This window comes from Trichosurus vulpecula, chromosome 3, assembly GCF_011100635.1.
Source record: "Trichosurus vulpecula isolate mTriVul1 chromosome 3, mTriVul1.pri, whole genome shotgun sequence".
Lineage (NCBI taxonomy): Eukaryota > Metazoa > Chordata > Mammalia > Diprotodontia > Phalangeridae > Trichosurus > Trichosurus vulpecula.
In genome coordinates, this window is record NC_050575.1 from 24,742,908 (window position 1) to 24,768,990 (window position 26,083).

At 37.9% G+C, this 26,083-nt stretch overlaps 1 protein-coding gene across 1 annotated transcript in view; it reads left to right on the plus strand.

Annotated features, from left to right (window-relative positions):
* MEIKIN (meiotic kinetochore factor) overlaps positions 1-26,083 on the plus strand; it is a 128,435-nt gene that overhangs the window by 50,312 nt on the left and 52,040 nt on the right. Inside the window, exons 9-12 of the mRNA XM_036748441.1 lie at positions 1,433-1,558; positions 5,980-6,079; positions 23,840-23,931; positions 25,142-25,225. Coding sequence (XP_036604336.1) covers positions 1,433-1,558; positions 5,980-6,079; positions 23,840-23,931; positions 25,142-25,225 — 402 coding nt within the window. The remainder of the gene's footprint in view (positions 1-1,432; positions 1,559-5,979; positions 6,080-23,839; positions 23,932-25,141; positions 25,226-26,083) is intronic.

Sequence of the window (26,083 nt, forward strand, 5' to 3'; positions counted from 1 at the left end):
CATTCTACATTGGCCGTATGTGGGATGCTCTGCCAAGTACCATGCTATGCATGGTATTACATTACATTCATCACAATACATTGCCATGCATTAGGCCATATTCTTAACTGTAAATTTCTAAAATAGGTGTGACTTTTTATTCAAGTGTAGCATATTTAACAAACCACAACACATTAAGCAGAAACTGGATGGAAAAGGGCATGTAATTAAATGGAACAAATTGCAGTAAAACCATGGCAATCTGGAGCCCTCTAGGGATATGTTATTTTGGACAAGAGAGTGTTCCAAATGGCCCAGGGTTTGTCCTTTGAAGTGGTAAATCTTGTTTTTAACCATTTTTGATGGACATCTTCAAGCGCTTTATTCATGACCGTCATTATGAACATTCATTATTGTACTGTGTTGTGACACTACAATGATATCCTCAAAACTTAAGGCTGTTCTTATCTTTGAATTGTATAATTGTTTTCCCTCCTTCTGTTTCCTAGTTGGTAACATATTTGCCTTTAGGAACTTCTTCTGTACCCCTGAGTGTCCCTCCAGTTTTCTGCTTCTAATCTACTGTGGCTTTGGAAACCAAAAAATTACATGTAAAGTAATAATTGATAGAATCTGAGTAAGTACTTTCTTATGGTGAAAGCAATCTGTCAATTACTTTTCAGTGTCATGCCCAGCATTCTGCTAGGTACTAGGAATACAAATTTTAAAACTATATTTTTACATAAATAGTTCTTGCTTTCCAAGCATTTATATCCTATCAACAGAAACAGCACGTACCCATATAAATAAATACAGAATAATTTTAAGAGGGCACAGGTACTTGTGGGTGAACAGATTCATAAAGGAGGTAGTATTTAAGCTGAGCTTAGATTCTAAGAGGCAGAAGAAGAAATGTCATTTCCAAGAAATAGACCAATTTTGCTGGAAAGTAGAGGCTTGAAGGGAGGTAACATACAATAATCTTGGAAAAGTGGGCTGGGGCCAGATTGTGAAGAGCTTTTCTGAGAAGAGGAGTTAATATATTGTCCTGGAGGCGATTAGGGACCACTGGAGTATATTGAGCAGGGAAAGGAGTGACATGGTCATGTTAGCAGCTGCGTGGAAGATAGAGGGAAGAGAGAAGAAGGTTTGAGAAAGGGGGAAAAATTATGTTATCTCAGTGTGAGATGAGAGCCTGAACCAAGGCAATGTTGGAAAATATATTAACTTTAGCACATCTAATTTGTGACTTGTATCTCGTGGTTCTAATGTCTATTTTGGCTTCCTTACTGGTTATTGGGAGTCTTATAAATCAGTGTGGTTGCTGGATAGCTGAAGTATCATAATGTACAAAAGAAAGGTATGTTGGAAATATCACAGAGAAATTACTCAGAATCATGTTTATAATTCAAGTTAACAGATTTTTTTGTGTTGCTTTTTTAATGATATATAGATTAATTTGTCCCCAGTACAAAAATTATCTTCAGAAGGAGAATTAAATCAAAATACAAGTAATTATATATATTCAGATGAAATTGTTCCTGCATCAAGTTCAGAAGAAGAAAAAGATTCTTGGGAGGTAATCTTTTTTCCTCAACTCAGGCTTTATATGACTTTGAATATACTAATAGCTATATCCAATATTCAGTTATTCCTTTATTCACTCAACCACCATATGAGTTAATGACTCTTAGGATATCAGTAGCTCAGGGGAGGAAAAGACTGATAAGGCCAGGAAAAGTTAAGGACAGGGGACTTGAGCCAAGCATTAAACGATATCATATTTGGCTAGGCAAAGAGGAATGGACAAGCCGCTTTCACTTAGGGGTTCTGTCTCTCACTCGTTGAAATAAGTGGGTGTTGCCAGATGGTTTGTAAGGATCTTTCTAGCTTTGGTCTATCATTTTACCATTAATTCATCAAATTGCCTATGAGCTGGGAAATTTAATTTGTACTTTTCAGGAAAAAATAGAAGACTCCATCAGTAGATTATTTTTTATGAGAAAATATGAGCCAGTAAAATGAATAATCAATTATGACCCAGGAAAGGAGTCTAAGGAGTTTCTTCCTTTTATTCCTTCAGTTTATTCCTTATATATGAAGTACTTGCTATGTGCAAGGCACTGTGCCAGGTGCTGGGTACATAATTCATAATTTTATTATGACAGTAGCTTTATGAGTCATTAACATGGATAATTCCCTCCATCAGTACAGACTGTAACTGACCCCTGCCCTTTCATCCTGAACAATTGTTGGCCAAGTTCTCCCATTACAGATGTCAAACCCAAGAGACTGGAGTCCTTTCTATAGGTTTTCGTTTTACATTCTGTGGATGTTGAGTCAAGTGAAGCATTTAGGCTGTCCATGTTTCATCCCTCACTTTCAAAATATGACCATCAAATGTCCTTCACAAGTTTTACATTTTTCAGTGACTTACATCCCTTATTCCAATTCTTACTCAAAAAAATAAAAGTTTCAAGTGGTCTAAAAGGCAATAGGTAAGAAACATCATGGGCTCACAATGTCACTGAGGGTACAAAGACCAAAACCAAAGATTCTCTATGTTCTGAGAACTTATATTCTGGAAATTATTAGCAAGAAGGTAGCTGAGACAAAGCTTCATAGAGGAAGGCACACATGGATTGAGCCTCGAAAGAACATAAGGTTTCCTAGAAGTTGAGATGAAGAAGCAGTGCATTCCAGGCACAGGAAATGGCCTGTATGAATGTGCAAAGCAGTAGAAGAACTGTGGTGTTTGGAGAGTAGCTAATCATCCAGTTTTACTAGAGTAGTTAGAGTTCATGAGGTGGAGTAGTATGAAGCAAGTCTAAAGAGGTCATTTAGTACCAGATTATGAAGGACTTTAATGTCAGGATGTTTATATTTCACCTTGGAGGTAATAGGAGCCCCTTAAAGTTTTTGAGCAAGAGAGAGATGTGGTCATACCTATGATTTAGGAATATTGAATGTTAAACCAATTGGAGAGTGGGGGAAATGAGAAGCCAGGAGATTTGTATGGTAGTCTAAGAGTGAGAGATGAATGAGGACCTGAGAAATGTGGTGGGTTTTTTAGGCATTAAAAATAAAATTGGTGCAAGAAATGTTTGGGGGAGGGGGTATAAATTTTTTTCTTCCTTATTCAATGGGGAGTGAGGGTAGGGATGCCTATCCATAGTGGAATGGATGAACAAAGCATGGTAAATGTATATCATAGAATACTAGAGTACTCTAAGAAATGATGAAGAGGACTAACTCAGAAAAAACTGGAAAGACAGAGTGAAGTGAGGTAAACCAGAAGAATGATTTATATAATAACAACAACACCATAAAGACAAGTCTGAGAATATAATAGGCAACCACAATTCCAGAGGACCAATGATGGACCATGCTACCCACCTTAAGAGGTGAAGTACTTAGGGTGCAGAGACATAAATTTTTGAACCTGGCCAATATAAAAATTTATTTTGCTTGACTATATCATTTTGTGGGGAGGGGAGAAGCGGGAGAAAAAGAAAATTTATTTTTGGTTATTGAAAAAAATTAAATTATTAAAATTACTTTGGCAGCTTCGTTCAGGATGAATTGGGGTGAAGAAAAAAATCCAACTAAAAAGTGAAGAGAGCCTGAATTAGGTTGACGGTTGTGGGAGTAGAGAGACAGGGTAAATGACAAAAGATTTTGTGGTGGTACAAACAACAAGATTTGGATACTGATTTGATTTGTATGGAAAATGAGAATGAGGAGTGAAACAGTAAGGCAGTAACAACAATGTAGATGATAATTGTCAAAATGCCTATGTAGTTCTGTATCGCAAAGTATTCAAGACTCTCCACATAGAAGGTAGAAGAAGTAAACCATTTATTCAGACACCAGAGAACCATATCTCATAACCAAATGCTCAGCTCCCACAGCCAGTCAGTCCACTTCATCATAACAGCAAGGAACCCAAAACATTCAATACAGAGTTATCACAACATGGAGCCTCACCATCCCAAAACCTCTCCTACCCCCTGCTGGGGTCTTTCCCAAAACAAACTCATGGTACAGCTAAGTCAGCCTGTTCAGTTCTAACTATCACAAGGGTGGCCATTAGCAGCCACCAGCAGCTGTAACATCTTTTTCTCTCTCTCAACATTTTTTGTGACATAACTTCCTTTTCCTGTCAGGAAGCTCCTCCTACCACATGTGACTTAGGCTTCCTGTGATGTAATCAGGTCACATGGCCTATCAATGGGTGGGAAAGATCTTCAAATCAAAATTGCTACCACAAGGAGTCAAAGATGATGATGAGTTTGTGAACCCAGGCAACTAGAAGCGTAGAGTTGCCCGCAACAGAAATAGGGAAGCTTTGAAGAAGACCGGGTTTGGGGATAAAGATAATGTAGTGGGATCTGAGACATAGATCACAACCCTTCCAGAATTACTGAGACTGACTGTCCTGTCCAAGACAAAAAGGGTTTTGAGACTTGTGACTCTTAGTCTATTTCATCACTCTCTCAGAATGCAGAGCTTGCCTTCTGTACTTGCTGCATTGATGATCAAGGTGGCAGGGTGGGGATAGATTTATAGGATAAGAAATTTCCCCAAGAACACCTGGGCAGCTGCTGTTGTGGGTATCCAGATAGGGATTAGGATACAACAGTCCTGAGTAGCAGATACCTGGCACAGAAAGAGAGAGCTTGGGAGCATGTACAGTAAAGTAAAGGGACAAAATGAAGTGTCGGAGGATGAGTATGTGTGCCTTTATTGCACAATGATTGACCATTGTGGGGCAGGGCTGTATTGCTGCTTGTCATCCCACCTTTTTATTGTTTTATCTTGCACAACTTGCAGTCAGGCCATGGCCCCCAACTTTGTAGATCAATGATATAACACAGCAAAATTTTAAAAAAGGCTTTGACAGTGATTACTTTGTTTTACTTGTGTTTTTACCACTCAGGACCTTGCTAAAACTAGGCCAAGTAGGTGATGTCCCAAGAGTCATCTCACCTCTTTTCTATACCTTTCTACTACTTAGTAGTAATCGATGTCCCTATGCTGTCTTTTAGTTATCTAAAATTCTTTTTTTTGTTTTTTACAATCTACCATATTGGCATGTCACCTAAGTGTCCAGGTACTTTAAATTTATCCTCCATACTATTTCTGAACAGAGCTTTCATTCCTTCTGTTGGTGATCTCAACTATTAAGGGAGCAGTCTGACAATTTAGACTAATACAGAAATAACTGATGAGTTTAACCCTCCTCCCCCAAGCATATTTACATATTTATATTTTGAAAGCAGCTTTTAACACAAATAAATTTCCATTTGATAAATTATATGTGAGACATCATTCTGAGCAAAGGGGACCTCCCTAATGATGGCTCCTGAGTGTAGTATAAAGAAGGTTAGCTTCAGTCAGGAAAAACAAAGGTTTGAATCCTATGTAGCACTGACACTATGTCACTATAGTTAAGTTACTGAACTTCTCTAGCTTCAGTTTCCTCATTTGCAAATTTTAAAATAATAACATTTGTACTGCTTTGCCTAACAAAGTTATGTGTCAAATTATATAATTCATGTATAGTCTTGTGTGAATTTTAAAGACTGTAGAAGGCAGCTCTTCTTTATGACTACTGCTAACCTTTTTTCCCACCATTCCCATCCCTAACACATACATGCCCAGTCAGATCAGAACTGTGGCCCTTTAGGCCTGAAAAGTTACCGATTCTAAATGCAGGAAATCTCTGGAACACATAACTTAATATTCAAGGGATTAATCTTTCTCAGATATGAAGTTGCCTAATGAAATGAACAGAGAATGGAGATCAAAATTGTCCAATATTTGATTCTAAGTAGAACTTATTTGTGTTATAACCATATTAAACTATTCATTTTCTCTTTCTAATTCATATGCAAGCTGTGACTTGGGAAGAGTATTTATTTTGTAGCAGAACTAAAGCAATTTAAAGAAATAAGGCATCTGGGGTAAGCCATGCTGTGTTTTTTTTTTCTTTTTCAGGCTCGATGCATTACATCTGAAATGTGCTGCATTATTACATCACCACCAAGAAATAGATCCACAGAGATGCTATATTGCTGTCCCAAAGGATGGTCTAAAGGTAATAGAATCAAGGTAGAACACCTTTTCAAAATGGTATACTGTTTTTCACAGTAAACAAAGATGAGTCTTACTTTTCTTCTTGTTAAGACATCATTCACTTCATCAAGCATGAAACATAGTATGGAACTACTATGTGCACAGCATTCTCTCATGTTCTTGGAGAAGTTCAAAGATAAGTAATAGTCTAAATCAGGTGGGGAACCTGTGGCCTTGAGGCCGCATGTGGCCTTCTAGGTCCTTGTGTGTGGGCTTTTGACTGAGTCCAAGTTTTACAGAACAAATCCTTTTATTAACCCGCAGACAGCACTACACTGAATCAGTTGGTGAAGACCGTTCGAGTGCCTCATCACTGAGACTGATGTCAATCAGATAGTCTCTGGTTAGAAAAAAACCCTTCCATTGGCCAAAATTGGTGATTTTTAGATTCAAAAACTATGATATCTACAATCATAGACATCGAGTTCCTTATGAAAATCATTACACTGACTTGGCTACAGGCCAGGCAGGCAAAAACAATATAAATAGCAAATGGCAGTCCAGTATCTTGCCTTATTAAGCTTTTAGTGTATATTTTAATGCAAAATCAGTATTTTGAAGGCTCTTAGAGGGTTGAATCCTAACAATGAGCCTGTGCTGTCATGATTGAAATTGGGGGAAGTATTGTCAAATGATATGCAAACTGGTGGTCTGTGAAACTTGACACTGTAAGATGAAACAGACATGTTTCTGTTTGACATATCACTTCTGGGGATGATAAATAACTGTATTTATTACCAAAAGGAGTCAGTTCATGTTTGTCTCTTACTGAAGAGACAAATAAATAATTATTATTTTTATTATATTTATTGTTATATATTTAGATGATATTTTACATATTTTTATAATTAACTATTTCTAGAGTACTTTAAATAGTAATGGTATTCTTTTATTGGCTGATGAATTGTAGTCTGAAGATCTGCTTTTGTGTTCTCACATCATTATTGTTTCTCCCTTAATCATTGTTTTATACTCCATGTGTTTCTTTGATTTTTAAATGTTTGTCCGAATAAGGTTAAATAAAAAAGGACCGTGATAGGCTATGGACATTGACGTTACTCAGCAGGCAATAGGGAACCCTTGCAGAGATTTGACGAGAGGAACAACATGAACGTAAGCAGAGACATCACCTTGCCAACAAAGCCTGAATAGTCAAAGCTATGGTTTCTCCAGTAGCTATGTGTGGCTGTGAGAATTGGACTATAAGGAAAGCTGAGACCTATAGAATTGATATATTTGAATTGTAATGCTGGAAAAGACTTTTGAAAACCCCTTGGTCAGCAAGGAGATCAAGTCAGTCAATATTTAAAGAAATTAACTCAGACTATTCACTGGAAGGTCAAATACAAAAGCTGGAACTTAGATAATTTGGCCACATATTGAGAAGACAGGACTTGTTGGGAAAAACCTTGATGTTGGGAAAGATTTAAGGCAAGAGGGAAAGGGGACAGCAGAGGGTGAGCTGGATAAATGGTGTCACAGAAGCAACAAACATGAGCTTAGATGGACAGATAGTAGAGGATAGAATGGCTTTGCATGCTATGGTCCAGAAGCCACTAAGAGTTGTGCACAACTGAATGACTAAATAACCACAACAAACAATTTGACCAGATTTTTAGAGAAGAAAGATGAAAGTTGCACATGTTTTTAGAATGAATTGAAGAGAGCCGAGATTGGAGATAGAAGGCTTGTTAGAAAGCTATTGCAATAGGCTAAATGTATGGTAATGAGGACCTTTGCTAGGGTGGTGGCAGTGAAAGTAGAAATCAATCTATTAGTCAACATGTATTTACGAAGTGCCTGCTACATTTCAGGCAAAGTGCTACACGCTGGAAATATAAGTATTTTAATGGGGAGAAACAGACGTAGAAAAGTAAATATAGGAAAAATATGAATGAATAAAGGAATGAACAAAGCATATGTTAAATACTTTGTGGAAGCACTGTGCTGAACGCTAGGAATACAAATAAAATAAATAAGATAATCCCTGCTCATAAGGAGCTCTCATTTCTAATGGATGGAGACAACATGTATAGAAATTTAATAAATATTAAGTTAATAAATACAAATACCGTCATTAAATGAGGAAAGGAAAAGAAATACACATTTGTGTAGTGCCTTTATGTGCCAGGCATTGTGTTAAGTGCTTTTACAAATACTCTCTCATTTGATCCTCCTCACGATAACTCTGAAAGGTAGGTGCTGTTATTTATCCTCATTCTTAAGTTGAGGAAACTGAGGCAAATTGAGGTTAAATGACTTGCCCAGGGAAATGTCTGAACCCCAATTTGAGTCTTCCTGACTCCAGGCCCAGTACTCTATCCACTGCACCACCAGCTACCTCAGTACAACCAATTTAGGGTAGTTTGGGAAAAGGAGTACTAACAGTTGGGGAATCAGCAAAATCATCATACAGAAAATGATGTTTGAAGGAAAAAACGGGACCCTTTAAGGCAAAGTGAAAGAATGAAAGCATTCATGTCACATAGGATGACCAAAGCAAAGGCATGTGTGAGGAACAGAAATAAGTCCAAGTTGGTTGAATTGCAGTATGTGGAAAGGGTAATAAAATCCAATGGGTCTGGAAAGGTAGGATGGGACCAGATTGTATAGGCCTTTAAAAGCTAAACAGAATTTATTTTTTATCCTATAGGCAGTATAAACTTGCTATAGGAAATCACAGGAGTTTGTTGAGTAGGATAGTCACATGGTCAGGTATGTATTTAAGGGAAAGAATTTGGCCAGGAGTATGTAGGGTATCTTGGTGCAGTGTGACTTGAAGCGATAACCTAGTTGGAAGGTGACAAGGATATGAACTAAGGAGGATAGGGTGATTTTTCTGATAGTGTTTCCAATGAAATGACACACTAGGCATTTTCCTCAGTCCTCACTTACACACGAACACACACACACCCCACACCCAGAAGAGTAATTTTGTGCCACAGAGAAAGTTCAGCTGAATCCACAAGACAAGAGACAACCCTAGCAAATCTTATCAGTTAACACCAGAGAACATAATTCTTAAAAACTCACTCAACATCCCATCCCTACCAGCTTCCACAGTCTAACAAAAGTCTGTCTACAGTAGAGACTGCTGGTAGCCTTTCCCAGCACTCCACAAGGTGGATTCTGATTCTGTCTAGCCAGGTGAGAAGGAGCATAGTGTGCTTTCTAATTTTAGTCACCCTTAGGTTAGAGAGCCCCGGGGTACAGAGTGAACACCCTCCCCACAGTCCTCCTACCATGAAATAAGGTAAAGATTTATTTAGCCTAGACAGAGAAGAAAATTATGGGAGTCAAGGGAAAAACTGGGGCAGTGTGCCAGAACACACTGAAGGTGAGAAGGCTGAAATCCAGCCAAGGCCTTGTCTTGTACCCCTGGAAGCTACTTTAAAGCAGTGTCTGAATTCAGAAAATAGAAATCCCCAAGGAAGAGGCTGTGAGGCAGCTTTGTAGTCCAGTCCCAGTGTTGTAACCACCATGAAAGGAAGGAACCATTCATTAAGTGCCTACTATGTGCCAGGCACTATGCTAAGTGCTTTACAAATATTATCTCATTTGATCCTTACAAAAACCCTGGGAGACAGGTTTTTTCATTTTGCACATGAGGAAACTGAGACAGAAAGAGGTTAAGTGACTTACAAAGAATAACTCAGCTAGTAAGTTTCTGAGGCCATTTTTGAGATCAAATCTTCCTGATTCTAGGCACAGTGCTCTATTACCATGTACCATGCAGATGCCCGGTGGGGGCACATAATGAAAAAAGCCAAAACACCAGGTATTTCAAGAAGAAAATGCAACTAAAAGCCTAGTGCACAAGTAGATAAATCAACAAAGAATTCTAAAATTAGAAGGAAACATGACTACTAAATCCCCAAAGAGAATACAAACTAACTTAACAAATATAATAAGACAAAGGAAAGTAAACTGATGCCCAATGAAATTCAGAACCATATGGAATCTTAAGAGAGCTTGGAACAACAAGAAATCCCGGGATGGTTCGCAAAGAGAAATACATTCTGTCAGTAGAGAAATTAAGAAAGAACAAATGTTGGAATGCATAGTTTTCAAAGCAGAGATAATTAGCAGATTAGGAAAAAAAATAATCCTGGTGTCAAGTTTCCTCCAAAGGAGCAAATGTGAGAATGATAAATTTGGAATACAAAACTATTTAATAGAAGGGAAATCTGGTAGAAGAGAACCAAAAGCCAATAATGTTATAAAGAACACATGATGTCTTAATAGGCCACTTACCTCAAAGAGACGATTTGTAGGATTTGTAAGAATCATAGGTCTCCCCAAAGAACATTATAAATTGAAAAACCTAAATACTATAACACAGGAAATAGAAATTTTAAAAACTGCCCAGAATGCCTGAATATAGAATAGAAAGTATCAACTGACAAAATCTATAAACTCCCTTTAGAAAAATACACACTTCAAATTCTGACATATAGTGTTTAAATTCAGTGATTCCAATGATAGCTAATTCTTCCGGCAGCCAGAAGAAAGCTGTTCAGATAAAGAACAATTGATTAACAAACTGACGAGATCAGAGTTGGGAGAGCTGGTTCATCAAATGTGAAAGAATTCACTTAGACCTTCTCTGTAGCCATTGAGAGTTTTATTGACACAAAAGCAGAGGGCCTGAGATTTAGCAGGGAGCTAAACAAAGGCACTGAGGTAGGAAAGGAACCAGACCTATATAGACAAAATGCTATACAGCCTGTAGGATGATTTTAGGGTTTCTTATGGGGGTTTGAGATTTAGGGATAGGATAAGCCTTACAGGGTTATGACAAGATAAGGGAGACCGGACACATGATAAGGGAGTCCAGAAAGGACACAAGATAAGGGGAGGAGACTTTGGGGTGCCAGTGAGAGAATCTCATCCCTTAGGGTAGCTTTGTATTAAGATACATTAGGGCATTCCCAGGAAAAAGGCAGTTTAGTTGTTAGGGCACTGTTTGCGCCCACATCACAAACTATTCCACTTCCACTAGAAACCACAGCTAGGTAATAGAATAATATATTTTGAAAAGAAGAGCTCAAGTTTCGAGCAATGAAAAATTATACGTCCTTTGTCAGAGATTGAGCTAACACTAGCACTCTCTTACTTCAAGTTTGATTTTGAAACAAAACGAGATATTCAGAAGTTATTGAACAGTTAACAAAAAGAACGATTACTGTGCCCTACACAGCAAGGTTATGCAATAAGGATATAATGACATTTATCTTTGGCTTTGGTAGATGCAGCCTACCCCACCTCCTTATGGTAGCATATATGGTCTGCAGATCATAAGGGCAAGGTTTGGTGACTTGGACCTGATAAGGTTTGGGGTTGAGGGGTGCTCAAGATCCCAAAATACCGACATGCTGGGTCAAGCCTTCTCAGCCAAAGAAAAACAAAGTTTATTAAAGATTTGCATAGTGGGTAGATTCTTAGAAATCTCACCATTTGTCATGTTTGTTTTGACACAAGTGAGCCAGATTCAATCTACTGAGCTAGATTGAATCTGAGCACCTTCATGGAGACAAGATGGAGCTTATATACAGAAAGATGGTGGAAGGGATCGAGGGTGATGGGAGGAGGGGTTTAGGGCCAACTGGGGTAACTGGGGTGAGGTCAGACTCCAGGGTGGTAAATGGCTGTAGGCTACCTGTTGATGACCAACAAAAAGAGGGCTTGGGTATAGATATTTTGACAAAATCAAGGGTGGGAAACCATTCCTCTGAGGCAATTGGGAGATAACCAGACAATGGAAGGCTAGGCTAGGCTATTTGGGTGTGAAAAACCAGATCAAGCACTTATCAGGTTTACAAATATAAACAAAAGGGGAAGATAATCCCTGCCCTCAAAGAGTTTACCTTTCTTATAAAAGGAAGCTGAAAAGGGGAGGAGACTAGGACTGGGAGGAAAGCGTGGATGCACGGTGGAGGAATCTAGAGGGCTGCAGCCTGGTAAGAAATGTAAGCTGTGTCTACCGTCGATGTTTGATCCTAAAAGAGACAGGGTTAGGTCATATATGCGCTGTTTATTTTCTCTATAAGCTAGTGACATCCGTGGGTCCATACATGGGAGTTCAGTTAGAACTGAGCACAATGGGGCATAGAAATCTATCTTGCCCTACAGGAAAGTAAGGGAAAAGGGGATGGGGGGGGAGTGGGGTGACAGAGGGGAGGGCTGACTGGGGAACGGGGCAACCAGAACATGCCGTCTTGGAGTGGCGGGGAGGGTAGAAATGGGGAGAAAATTTATAATTCAAACTCTTGTGAAAATCAATGCTGAAAACTAAAAGTATTAAGTAAATAAATAATCCAAAAGAACTGAGCTCAATGGAAGGTTGGTTGAAGGAGATTATATGCCCATAGAGTAAGGTAATGTTCCCTCTCCCCTCCCCCTTGACTCAGGATACCAGTGTCTTTTGTCAGCTAAAATTAGTTTCCATGGAACAAGAGTGCCCTCAGGATGTCTGACTTCTGTCAGCAGGGGATGTCATAAAATAAGAGTGTCATAACAAGATAGTGTCTTAACTAGAGGGGGCCATAAAACAAGATAAGAGAAATGCTGTTAATCAAGATAGTGTCAGATTCTAGTTCCTTGGTCTTTCTCACTTGTGAAAAAATGAATGCTCTCAATCAGCTTAATCTAGCAGGAGAATTAAACCATCACTCCCAGAGTATCACAAGGCATTGTTGGTATATTAACTCAGGGTGGGCCAAAATGTCTTTCTCTGATTGGCCAGTCCAGGTTTTTGGCTTTCTTGTGATGAAGGGGTCAAGGGGGCCAACCAACATTTCCTCCTTTTGATCAAAGGTGTGCCGAAGGCGCCACCTGCAGACCAAGGAAGGTATGAGAGAAAACTCCTTGTATCAATCTTTGGATCAGAGTTTCTGGTCAACATAACTTAGGTCTTTGGTTAAAGGCACATAGAGATGGTCCAGTTTCCCAGCCATGCAGGGCTAGATTCAAACAATACAATAAAGTCATTCTCACAGGTCCCATAATTGCATTATTACATCAAGTCAGGTACAGAGCAAACTACCTAGAGGGCTCACAATGGACTAGGGTCTTAGTGGCTAGCCTCCATTTATTCCAAAAGACCCAGAGCTAGGGCTGACAGTGTCTTTATACCTAAGTGTGCCTTCCTTCTGATTAGCCTTACAGTACATCATTTGGACCACTCCTGGCAACTCTTACTGGTGAAAATTTTAATGAGGAAGTGGGCTCAGAGTTCTCAGCTTCTCCGAATTACTTCATCATGGTTGGGGGGAGAGGACAGGGAGGTGTTGGGGTGAAGAGGTTTAAGAAAAATGATGATGGTAGGGAACCATACGTTTCTAGGGGTGCTTGAGACCCCAAAACACCAAGACACAGGGTCCTGCCGAAAGAATTCGATCCAAGCCTTCTCAGCCAAGGAAAATGACAAAGTTTATTAATGGTTTGCCATATTGGGTTGTCTTAAGAAATCCCACCCTTTGTGACGCCTGTTTTCGCAAGCAGGCCAGATTCAATCTGCTGAGCTAGATTGAATCTGAGCACCTTCTTGGAGGCAAGATGGAGATTATATACACAAAGACTGTGGGAGGGATTGAGGGATGGTCTGGGGTGACTAGAGGAGGGGTTTAGGGAGGGACTTGAGGAGGAGTCTAAGGAGGAGCTTGATGGGACTAGGATGAGGTCAGACTCCAGGAACCAAGAGAATGGGATAAGGTTGGGAAGTAGCTGGACAATAAAGAGCAAGGCTAGGTAGAGATTTGGGCCTAATGATAACATGAGGTTATAGCCTCAGGCCAAGGCCAGATCAAGTGGAAAGATTCAAGGAGAGTTCAAGGGGGTTCCCAGAAACTGTACTCCAGGTTCAAGGGGGTTCCCAGAGACTGTGCCCTCATCATTCCTCCCTCAAACAAATAGGACCCAAATTCTTTTGGGGCCCAAGGGGGTTCCCACAGTCTAAACCCCATCTGGGGGAGACAGTGAAGACATCTCCTAAGGAGAACCTTAGCTCAAACTGACTTCTGTTTATGGTGTAAACAGAGGAAAGTAGTTAACTAGCCTTGAAGTCTGGAAGTAATTACCTTATTCTATGACACCCTTCAGAAAAGCTGCCTTTTCTGAGGAAATATATGGATTCACAGACAAATATAATCCAATATTAATTTTCATCATGGGTGGCATGTTTCCTCATTAGTCCTCTGGAATCTGACGATCCCTTTGTAAAAATAATTGAAATTAATTGTTTAAGTGATGTTGGAGAAGTATTTACCTTTCCATATGGAAATATGATACATGTAACTTCTAAGAACTTTACCATTATTAGGATAGTTAGAAGGATTCTAAAGAGGGTGTGGGAGTGAGTCATTTATGTGGGGATGATGTAAAAAAATGGACAGGTGAGAAGGAGTGATGCACTGGGAGATGGGGGGGGGAAGAGGAAGAATGGGGAAAATTATCTCACATAAAAGAGGTGTACAGGGAAGAACTTTTACAGTGGAGGGGAAAATGAAGAGGGCCAGCAACATTTGAAGCTCGGTCATATCTATAATTGATTCAAAGAGGGAAATAGGTGTGTATATGTGTATCCAATTGGTAATAGAGATCTATCTTACCCAACCAGGAAGTAGGAGGGGAAGGAGATAACTGAAGGTGGTCTTGAAAAGGAGAGAGCAGATGAAAGGCATTGATCTGAAGCCAAACACCCTTTAGAAAAGGGACAGTAAAAAACAGAAGGATAAATAGAAGAAAAGAGGTGGAGGGAAATATATAGCAATCATAACTTTGAATGTGAATAAAGTGAATTCACCCTTAAAATGGAAATGGATAGCAGAATGGACTAGAAACCAGAATCTAATAGTATGTTGCTTACAAGAAATACACTTGAAACAGAGATACACACGGTTAAAATAAAGGTTAAAAAAAAAGTAAAAAAATAAAGTATGCTTCAGCTGAAGGTAAAAAAGGTGGGGCACCTAGGTGGCTTTATTATCTCGATCGTTATTCATTATTATCTCAGTAGAGGCCTAGAGACAGGAAGACTTATCTTCCAGAGTTCAAGTCTGGCCTCACACCTACCAGCTGTGTGGCCCTGGGCTAGTCACTTAACTCTCTTTGCCTTAGTTTTATCATATGTAAAATGAGCTGGAAAAGGAAATGGCAAATCACTCCAGTATCTTTGCCAAAAAAATCTCAAATGAGATCCCTAAAAGATAGACACAACTGAACAACTGAAAAAAAGGCAGTGGTAGTAATCATGATCTCAGACAAAGCAAAAGCTAAAATAGAACTAATGAAAAGGGATGAGGGAAACTACATCTTGCTAAAAGGCACCATAGACAATGAAGTAATATCAATACTAAACATATATCCACCAAATGGCAGAACATCCAAATTCTGGAAGGAAAAGTTAAGTGAAAAAGAGCAGATCAATGAACTGAACATGTAACAAAAAAATTACAAAATGAACAAATTAATATTTCTCAATTAAACATCAAAATAGAAATCTTGAAAATCAAAAGAGAGACTAATAAAATTGGAAATAAAAAAAACTAATAAATTAGGGTTTTATGGGCAGGGGGAACAAAATAGATAAACCATTGGTTAATTTGATTTTTAAAAAGAAGGAAGAAAATCAAATTACCAGTATCAAAAACGAAAAGGGTAACTGCACCATGAATAAAGGTGAAATTAAAGCAGTTATTAGAAGTTCTGCCCATTTATATGCCAGTAAAACTGACAATCTAAGTGAAATGGATAATATTTACAAATAAACTTCCCAGGTTACCAAAAGAGAAAATAAAATTGTAAATAATTTTGTCTTAGAAAAAGAAATTGACCAAGCCATTAATCAGCTTCCTAACCAAAAATCCCCAGGAACAGATGCATTTATAAGTGAATTCTACCAAACATTTAAGGAGCAATTAATCTCAATCCTACATAAAGTATTTGGAAAAAATAGGTAAAAAAGGAATCATACAAAATTCTGTTTTTGAAACAGATACCATTTCGATACTTAAACCAAGGAGAGCAAAAACAGAGAAACTGTACACCACTTTCCTTTATGAATATCAATGTATAATGTTAAATAAAATACTGGCAGGAAGATTATAGCAATATATCACAAAGATCATACACTATGAGCAGGTCAGATTTATACCAGAAACACAGGACTGGTCAATATTGGGAAAACTAACAGCATAATATCAATATCATAAATAACAAAAATCATTATCTCAATAGATTCAGAGAAAACCTTTTAAAAAATATGATACCCATTCTTATTAAAAACACAAGGAAGCATAAGAATCAATGGAGACTTTCTCTTTTCTTCTTATTTTTTATAAATTTGTTTTTTATTTCTAGTTTACAACTCTCAGTTACATAAGTTTCCGGGTTCCAAATTTTCTCTACTCCCCAAGATGGCATGTAATCCAATATAGGCTCTACATGTACCTTCACATTGAATTTATTTATATAGTAGTCTGGTTGTAAAGAAGCATTATAACCAATGGAATGAATCATGAGAAAGGAGAAATGAAACCAAAAAAAGAAGTAAGAAAAAAAAAAGAGAGCAAAAAGTTTGCCTCAATCTGCATTCAGACTCTGGATGTGCATAGCTTTTTCCCTCATGAGTCTTTTGGAGCTGTCTTTGAACCTTGCATTGATGAGAGGAGTCAAGTCTATCAAAGTTAGTCCTTACAGATACGGTGTGTCTGTAATCATGTATAATGATCTGGTTCTGCTCCCCTCACTCAGCATCAGTTCATATAGGCCATTCCAGGTTATAATGAAGTCCCTCTGCTCCTCATTTCTTATAGCACAATAATATTCCATCACATTCATATACCAAAATGTCTTTAGCTATTCCCCAATTAATGGGCATCTCCTTGATTTCCAATTCTTTGCCACCACAAAAAGAGCTGCTATAAATATTTTTGTACATACGGGTTCCTTTCCCACTTGTTTGATCTTTTTGGGATATAGCCCTAGAAGTGGTATTGCTGGGTCAAAGGGTATACACATTTTTATAGCCCTTTGGGCATAGTTCCAAATTGCTCTCCAGAATGGCTGGATCAGTTCACAACTCCACCAGCAATGTAACAATGTTCCAATTTTCCCACATCCTCTCCAGCATTTATCATTTTCTTGTTTTGTCATGTTAGCCAATCTGACAGGTGAGATGTGGTACCTAAGAGTTGTTTTGATTTGCATTTCTCCAATCAATAGTGATTTAGAACATTTTTTCATATGCCTATAGATATCGTTAATTTCTTCCTCTGAAAACTGCCTGTTCATATCCTTTGACCATTTCTCAATTGGGGAATGACTTGTGTTCCTATAAATTTGGCTCAGTTGCCTGTATATTTTAGAGATAAAGCCGTTATCAGAGACACTGGTTGTAAAGATTTTCTCCCAATTTTCTGCTTCCCTCCTAATCTTTGTTGCATTGGCTTTTTTTTTATACAAAAGCTTTTCGATTTAACATAATCAAAATTATCCATTTTGCGTTTCGTAATGCTTTCTATCTCTTGTTGGGTCATGAATTCTTCCCTTTCCCATATATCTGACAGGTAAACTATTCCTTGCTCTCCCAAATTGCTTATAGTATCAGCTTTTATTCCTAAATCATGAACCCATTTTGACTTTGTTTTGGTATACGGTGTAAGATATTGGTCTGTGCCCAGTTTCTGTCCTACCATTTTCCAATTTTCCCAGCAGTTTTTGTGAAATAGTGAATTCTTAGCCCAGAAGCTAGATTCTTTGGGTTTATCAAAGAGTAGATTGCTACAGTCGTTGACTGCTGCGTCTTGTGTACCTAACCTATTCCACTGATCCACCACTCCGTTTCTTAGCCAGTACAATGGAGACTTTCTTAAAATAAGTTTTATCTAAAATCAAGACTTAGCTACTATGATCAAGACAGTGATCCAAGATCATTCCAAAGAACCTGTGATGAAAAATACTGTCCATTTCCAGAGAGAGAAATGATGAACTCTGAATGCAGATTAAAGCATACTTTTAAAAAACATTTTAGTGTTATATTTTTCCCATTACATGCAAAAACAATTTTTAAGATTTGTTTTTAAAATTTTGAATTCCAAATTCTCTCCCTTCCTCCTTCCCTCCCCACCCACCCCTCATTGAGAAGGCAAGCAATTCAGCATAGGTTATACATGTATAGTCATGCAAAACATTTCCATAATGGTCGTGTTGTGAAAGAAAACATAGACCAAAGAAGGAAAGAAAAAAAAAGCAAGAAAAATTTTAAAAAGTATGCTTCAATCTGTATGCACACACCATCAGTTCTTTCTCTGAGGACAAATAGCATTTTTCATGTTAAGTTCTTCAGAGTTGCCTTGGATCATTGTATTGCTGAGAATAGCTAAGTCATTCACACTGATCATCTTACAATATTGCTGTTACTTTGTACAGTACGTTTCACTTTGCATCTGCTCATGTAAGTCTTACCGAGTTTTTCTAAGAGCATCCTGCTCATCATTTCTTCAAACACAATAGTATTCCATCATAATCCGATACCACAATTTGTTCAGCCATTCCCCAATTGATGGGCATCCCCTCAATTTCTAATTCTTTGCCCTGAGAAAAGAACTGCTATAAATATTTTTGTACATATAGGTACTTTTCTTCTTTGTTTTTTATCTCTTTTGGAATATAGACTTAGTAGGGGTATTACTAGGTCAAAGAATATGCATGGTTTTTGTAGCCCTTTAGGCATAGTTCCTAATTGCTCTATAGAATGGTTAAATCACTTCTTTCACAACATATCTAATGTGGAAATATGGTTAATATGATTGTACATGTATAGCCTATATCAAATTACATGCCATCTTGGGGAGGGGGGAGGATAGGGAGGGAGAAAATTTAGAACTCAAAATCTTATAAAAGTGAATGTTGAAAACTAAAAGTTAATTTCAAAAAAAAGGTTGAATCTCTTCACAGTTCCGACAATACATTAATGTCTCATTTTTCCCCATATCCCCCCTCCACCATTTGTCATTTTCCTGTCCTATTAGGCCATCTAATAGGTATGAGGTGTAGTACCTCAGAGTTGTTTTAGTTTGCATTTCTCCAATCAATAGTAGTTAGAGCATTTTTTTTCATAGGGTTAAGGATAGCTTTGCTTACTTCATCTGAAAATTATTCATATCTTTTGATCATTTATAAATTGGAGAATGGCTCTTATTTTTATAAATTTGACTCAGTTCTCTATGTATGAGAAATGAGGCCTTTATCAAAGGAACTTGCTTCAGAAAAAAATTTTTTTTGACAGTATTTATTGCTAACTGTGTTTTCCGCCATCCTATTTTCCCCCTTGTTTATTCTATTGTCTCTCTCCTTTCATCCCATCCCTACTCAAAAGTGTTTTGCTTCTGAATACCCCTTCCCCCAACCTGCCCTCCCTTTAATGCACCCCCCCTTGTCTCCTTCCTTTCCTACTTTCCTATAGGGTAAGATCAATTTCCATTCCCAATTGCATGTTGATGTTATTCTCTCTTTGAGCCAGTTCTGATAAGAGTAAGGTTCACTGACTCCTCCTCACTTCCCCCCCCTTCCCCTCCACTGTAAAAGCTTTTTCTTGCCTCTTTTAAAGAGATAATTTAACTCATTCTACATCTCCCTTTCCCTTTCTCCCAGTACATTCCTCTATCACCCCTTATTTTTATTTTTTTTAGATGTCATCCCTTCATATTCAACTTACACCTGTTCTCTCTGTCTATATATACTTCTTCTATCTGCCTTAATAATGAGAAAGTTCTTATGAATTACAAGTATCATCTTCCCATGTAGGAATGGAAATAGTTTAACCTTATTAAGTCCCTTATGATTTCCCTTTGCTGTATACCTTTTTGTGCTTCTCTTGAGTCTTGTATTTGAAAGTCAAATTTTCTATTCAGCTCTGGTCTTCTCATCAAGAATGCTTGAAAGTCCTCTATCTCATTGGATGTCCATTTTTCCCCCTGAAGGATTGTAGTCAGTTTTCCTAAGTAGGAGATTCTTGGTTATAATCCTGGCTCCTTTGCCATCTAGGATATCATATTCCAAGCCTTCCAATCCTTTAATGTAGGAGGTGCCAAATCTTGTGTGTTATCTTGACTGTGGCTCTACCATACTTGAATTATTTCTTTCTGGCTGCTTGCAGTGTTTTCTTCTTGACCTGGGAGCTCTGGAATTTTGCTATAATATTTCCAGGAATTTTCATTTTGAGATCTCTTACAAGAGGTGATTGGTGGACTCTTCCAATTTCTGTTTTACCTCTTCATTCTAGAATATCAGGACAGTTTTCATTGGTAATTTCTTGAAAGGAAATGTCTAGGCACTTTTTTTTTACCATGACTTTCAGGTAGTCTGATAATTTTTAAATTATCTCTCCTGGATCTATTTTACAGGTCAGTTACTTTTTCAGTGAGATATTTCACATTGTCTTTTATTTTTTTCATTCTTTTGGTTTTGTTTTATTGTTTCTTGATCTCTCTTTAGCTTCCATTTGCTCCATTCTAATTTTTAAGGAATTAGTTCTTCATTGAGCTTCTGTACCTCCTTTTCCATTTGGCCAATTCTGCTTTTTAAGGAATTTTTTTTTCAGTGAATTCTTGTGCCTCTTTTTCCATTTGGCCTAGTCTGTTTTTTAAGTTGTTATTTTCTTTAGGTTTTTTTGTGTCTCTGGGACTGCCAGCCAGGATTATGATCCTGATCCAAGTATGGGCAAAGCAAGAGACCTACCTCAGTACTAGCAGAGACCCCTGTAATCTCCTTTTAACTAGTTCTTTGACCCCTTACCATCTGTGGGCTGAGAGCTCCAGAAGCAGCTGCTGCCACTGCTGATTCATTGGCTCACAAGGCCTGCTCCTGGTTTGCTGGGGCTAGGGTTGTGCTGGTACAGCCTGCACTGGACTGTGCTCCACTCTCACCCAGATGCAACAGACCTTTGCTGCTGACCTTCTAAGTTTTCCTTGGCATCTGTGGGCTAAGAGGTCTGGAATCTGCCACTGTGCACACTGATTCAGTTGCCCCAAGGCCCACTCCTGATTTGCTGGGCCCAGGTCTGAGTTGGACTGCACTCCTCTCTCATCCTGCTGCAACAGACGTTTCCTGCCAACCTTCTAAGTTGTCTTGGGCTAGAAAATTGTTTCATTCTTTTCATGGGTTCTGTTGCTCTAGAATTTGTTTAGAGTTATTATTTAAAGGTATTTGGCGGGGTTTGGGGGAGAGCTCAGGCAAGTCCCTGCCTTTACTCTGTCATCTTGGCTCTACTTGAAGCATACATTTTTTTTTGTTTGTTTTGTTGTTGTTGTTTTTTGGCTGGGCAACTAGGGTTAAGTGACTTGCCCAAGGTCACACAGCTAGTACATGTGTCAAGTGTCTGAGGCCGGATTTGAACTCAGGTCCTCCTGACCCCAGGGCCGGTGCTCTACTCACTGCGCCACATAGCTGCCCCTATACATTTTTTTAAACTTTATTTTTCTTGAAGTTTTTTGTTTGCTTTCTTTTGCAACATGGCAAATGTAGAAATAGCTTTTGCATGACTTTACATGTATAATTTATAATCAAATTATTTGTCTTCTCATAGAGGGCGGAGGTACGAAAGGGAGAGAGAGAATTTGAAACTCAAAATATTTTTAATGAATGTAAGGTGAAGAAAACGTTACCAGGGAAAATATGTGCAATGATTATAAAAATGTAAATAAAACACAACAACAAATCAGCACTGAATTCTTTTAAGCATGATTCCAAAGGAAAGAGATAAAAAAGATACCTCCCCCATCTTTGCAGAGGTGGGAAGGGGGAAGGTCTGTGGATCAGAAACGCTACCTATAATGTCATTCTTTTTCAATATGGTGGTTATTTTTGCTAATGTAACAATACTGGGTGATGCTGTGGAGGGCAGAGTTCTACCAGTACTCAGATCTTTCTTGCTTATTTCCCACTGCTAGATTGGACAAAGCAAAATTCTCAGGCCTTGCCTGTCTTCTCCCTATGGGTGGTGTACATTATGAACCTTTCATCAGTCACCGCTTTTTTCTTTTCTAATCTATCTCTTTGGAGATTTAATTTTATAATACCCAGTTACAACACTTAGCTTACCTCTTAGCCAAGGGGCAGTATGTTGGCCCTCAGGTGTCCTCTCTGCTGTTTTGAGTTTAGAGCTGAGGAAAAGTCAGGAAAATGACATATTTTCAGAACCCTGAATTAGTAAAATTATTAACATTCAGAGGTCTGGCTGCGTACACACACACACACACACACACACACATACATATACATCTGGCTGGGCTGTCTGCATGTATACACACACACACACACACACACATACATACATACATACATACATATATACATACGGATTTACATCTGCACCTAACTCCTGGCCTCTCTGTATTTAACACAAGATCAAGATAAAGGAAGTATTTAGGTAAAAGAAGTGATCATAGTATATTAGAATGTTATTAGACAGGCAAGGAAAGAAGTTGGGGAAAGAGCACAAACCATTTTTTGAACTTCCCTCCATCCTTGAAATGGTAAGTACAACTTGTCACCTCAGCCCTAGTGCTCTGTTCTGAGATTGCTGAAGATGCAGGATAACTCACCCAGATCTCTCTCCCTTTTCTTCTGCAGCTCCACCATCCTGTCAGCTTCTTCTCTGGGTGTCTTTTGTTGGGTTCATCTGTACCACCAATGCTTTGCAGTTCTGTTTACTGAGTCCTGGGCAGGACTGGGGACTTTTATCTACCCACATCTCAGTCTACTCTCTCATAGACCATGTATGTCCCTTTTAAGACTCTCAGGAAGCAGTCAACCCTCCTTTGGGCTAACAGATGGCAGTAGTCCAAATCACTCATAGGGCTATAAGGAAATATTTGACCTGAACTGAAAATCCCAGAATTCCAGTGAAATCCTTGTTACATTGGTGGGGAGGGTCTCCTTTATCCTAAGGGTGTCACTGGAAGGGCGATGGGGAATGGCTAAATTTCAGAAATGTAAGTGATATAAAAACAAGAGATATCAATAAAATTTTTTTATCATGAGTCTCACTATGTAAAATTACTTTGATTTGTTACTTGAATTGACTGTAGTAATTATAGCATGTTTCCTATTCTAGTGACAAATATGACTGTAACATTGGAGGTATAAGATTGCCTAGAGTAGTTTCTCTCTCTTGTCAGTGGCTGGCGCTCTCAGCTGGCCTCTGTGGCTCTGTGGTTTTCTGTGTTTGGCTCTAGCTCTGCATGGCTCTCTTGTGTGCTTGTTCTCTCTTTGTCTTTGCCTAGATTTCTCCCTTATTTGTGTGTTTTCATGCTCTAATGCAGTCTTCTGATGTTTTCTACCTGACTCCGGCTCATAAGCTCTTTCTGCATCTCTGGCATTTTTTCTCTTACTATATCTAGATCTAATCTAGTTCTTTTCTCATCTTTCTCTTCTTTTCCCTCCAGCTTAAAATGGCAGCACAGTGTAAATTTGGTTTTTAGGTTACCTCTTATGAACTAAAGAGTCAAACTAAACTGCTGGCATGGAAGCCAAACAACTGAATGAATTAAATTGTTTGTGGCCATTTAGACAGTGTAAAAGAAATACAATCTTTATGTTCAGGTAAGCTTGATAATTAGCCATTTCTGATAACCAGGTAATGGTTTGTATACTCAGTTTTGAAATAGACTCCCTGAGAAGTATTCTGGAATAACTTTCTGCTTTCATTCTTTTCTCCTAGTTGTGAGAAATGAGCCAATGGATAAAGAGAGATTCAAAACTAGGGGGAGAACAAACACTATTGAAAGGATAAACATGCAGTGCAGAGAGGAGGTAATGGCATCAAGGGCACAGGTAGGTGGATTGGCATGGGTAAGGAGAAGAGCCTCCTCTTCCTAGGAGATTAGAACAAAGGAGGCAGAGACTGCAGTGTAAAGGAGAGAGTTGAGGTGATCTGAAGTATAGAATTGGTGAGATGGAAATTGCAAAGGATAGCCTCAATTTTTTAATGAGATTCCATACAGCAAAACTGATTTTTTTTTTTGAAAAGTGAGTTAATTATTTTCCCAATAGCTTCTATGTCCAAATGATAGGATTTGCCCTGGGGGAAAAAATAGGTGGTAGACTAATTTTTTAAAAACCTTCTTGAAAAGGGATGAAGATGAACTGTTTCTAATGAATATAGTCACTCATGACAATATGTGTATATATATGTAAACACATGTATATACACATATATGTGTGTGTGTGTGTATATACACATACATATGTATGTTAAAAAGCAATATTTTGAAGGCAATTATGTCCTTTCTAAACGGTATGCTTTTTTTTCTGACTATTGGTCCAGGCCAGATACCCCAAATACCTTCCAAATTTAAAATTCAAAATTTATCTCATTTGACATGAGTATTTGTATTCCTTCAAAGCAGCATTGTAAAATTTGTCTTTACAAATAGGTGCCTCCATCTATCTATGCAAGGTTTGCTTGCCTGCTTTGCATCATTTAAGATGAATGTGTCCTGCTTTTACTTCTTTAATTTTAAAATCCCATAAAGTAAATTCATTCAAAACAAAATATTTAACATCCTCTTATAATTATAGATTTATAATTACTATGATGCAGGTAAGTTTAGCAGTTAGAAAATAGGATTTCTGAGCAATTTGTTACTAAACTAGCAAATCAAACTAAAATTGTAGTACAAAGTAATTGAACAAAAGTTATCAATGTTATTATCCAATATTTCAAGTGTCTTACCACTTTTCTTTTCAAACCAATATAGAATTTCAACCATGTGTTGCCAGCTAACAACCAGCTAAGCCACATGATTCTCTTCAGGGTAATAAGTTCTGTTCTAAGAGCAAAAATAATTTATTTTATCAATCTACCCGTTAGATTTAACACAACTTATAGTAATAAGTTTTACTGCTGTTAGATGTTTGTTCTCTATCCTACTTGCAGTAAGAGTTAGTTTTTATTATCAGGCTTGAAACAATATCTATTTCTGTAATCCAGTTCCTTATTTCAATTTTTTTTAATTCATAGCAAACGAACTCCTCTGTCACCATTGGTGAGAAAAATATGGAATTACTGGGAAGCTCTCTGTCAACAGAGATAGGCAGGTTTGAGGTAAGTTTAAGATGGACCAAATGTTCATAAACCCACGGACTGTTGAATCCATGCATCATAATTTTTAAATCACCATATTTTATGAATATATTCTAAAATGAAGTATTTTCAAATTTTTAAATTTTATTTGTACTGTTTAAATAAAGTTCCTTATTATCAGCCTGAGGATAAGGTTCAAATTATGCTTAGATGATAAGCTACAAGATAAAGTAAAGTACTTCTCTTTCCCTTGTTAGTGATCTCAAAATTCATCCTCCACTAAAAAGTGGTTCACTGTTTTGATTGATACATTTTTATCTAACTTTCAATGACAAGTAAATATAATTTGATAAGTAACATTTAATTGTTAGATATAGTGGCTTATGGAGCAATTGAATCAAGTTGAGTTTTATGGCAAAAGGTAAAGTTCTCCAATGACTCCTTACGTATCTTAAGTATGCAAAAGTATGTCATTCTTTGAGTATTTATTGAACACTTACCATATATCTGCCAGGCGCTGTACTAAGTGCTTGGCGTAGAAAGAAAAGTTAAAACAGAGGCCTTGTTCTCATGGAAGTCTCATTCTAATGGGAGAGTCAATATGTAAGTAACCACGTACATATGAGAAGTATACAATGTCACTAGGTGATGTTCCCAGAGATTCTTTGATGGTCTGCCATTTAGCATGTTAGCTCTTGTTGCCACAGTGAGATATGCTCTGTCGCTGGGTATGGGGGTGATTCTGGGCTACATCCTTAAGGCACATCTGGATCAGCGGAGAGTATCATATCCCTAAAACTCAAAGATTAGATCAATACCAAGATCTTATTCATACATAATTTCAGAAGAAGAAAACCATTCCTGGGACATAATCCTTTG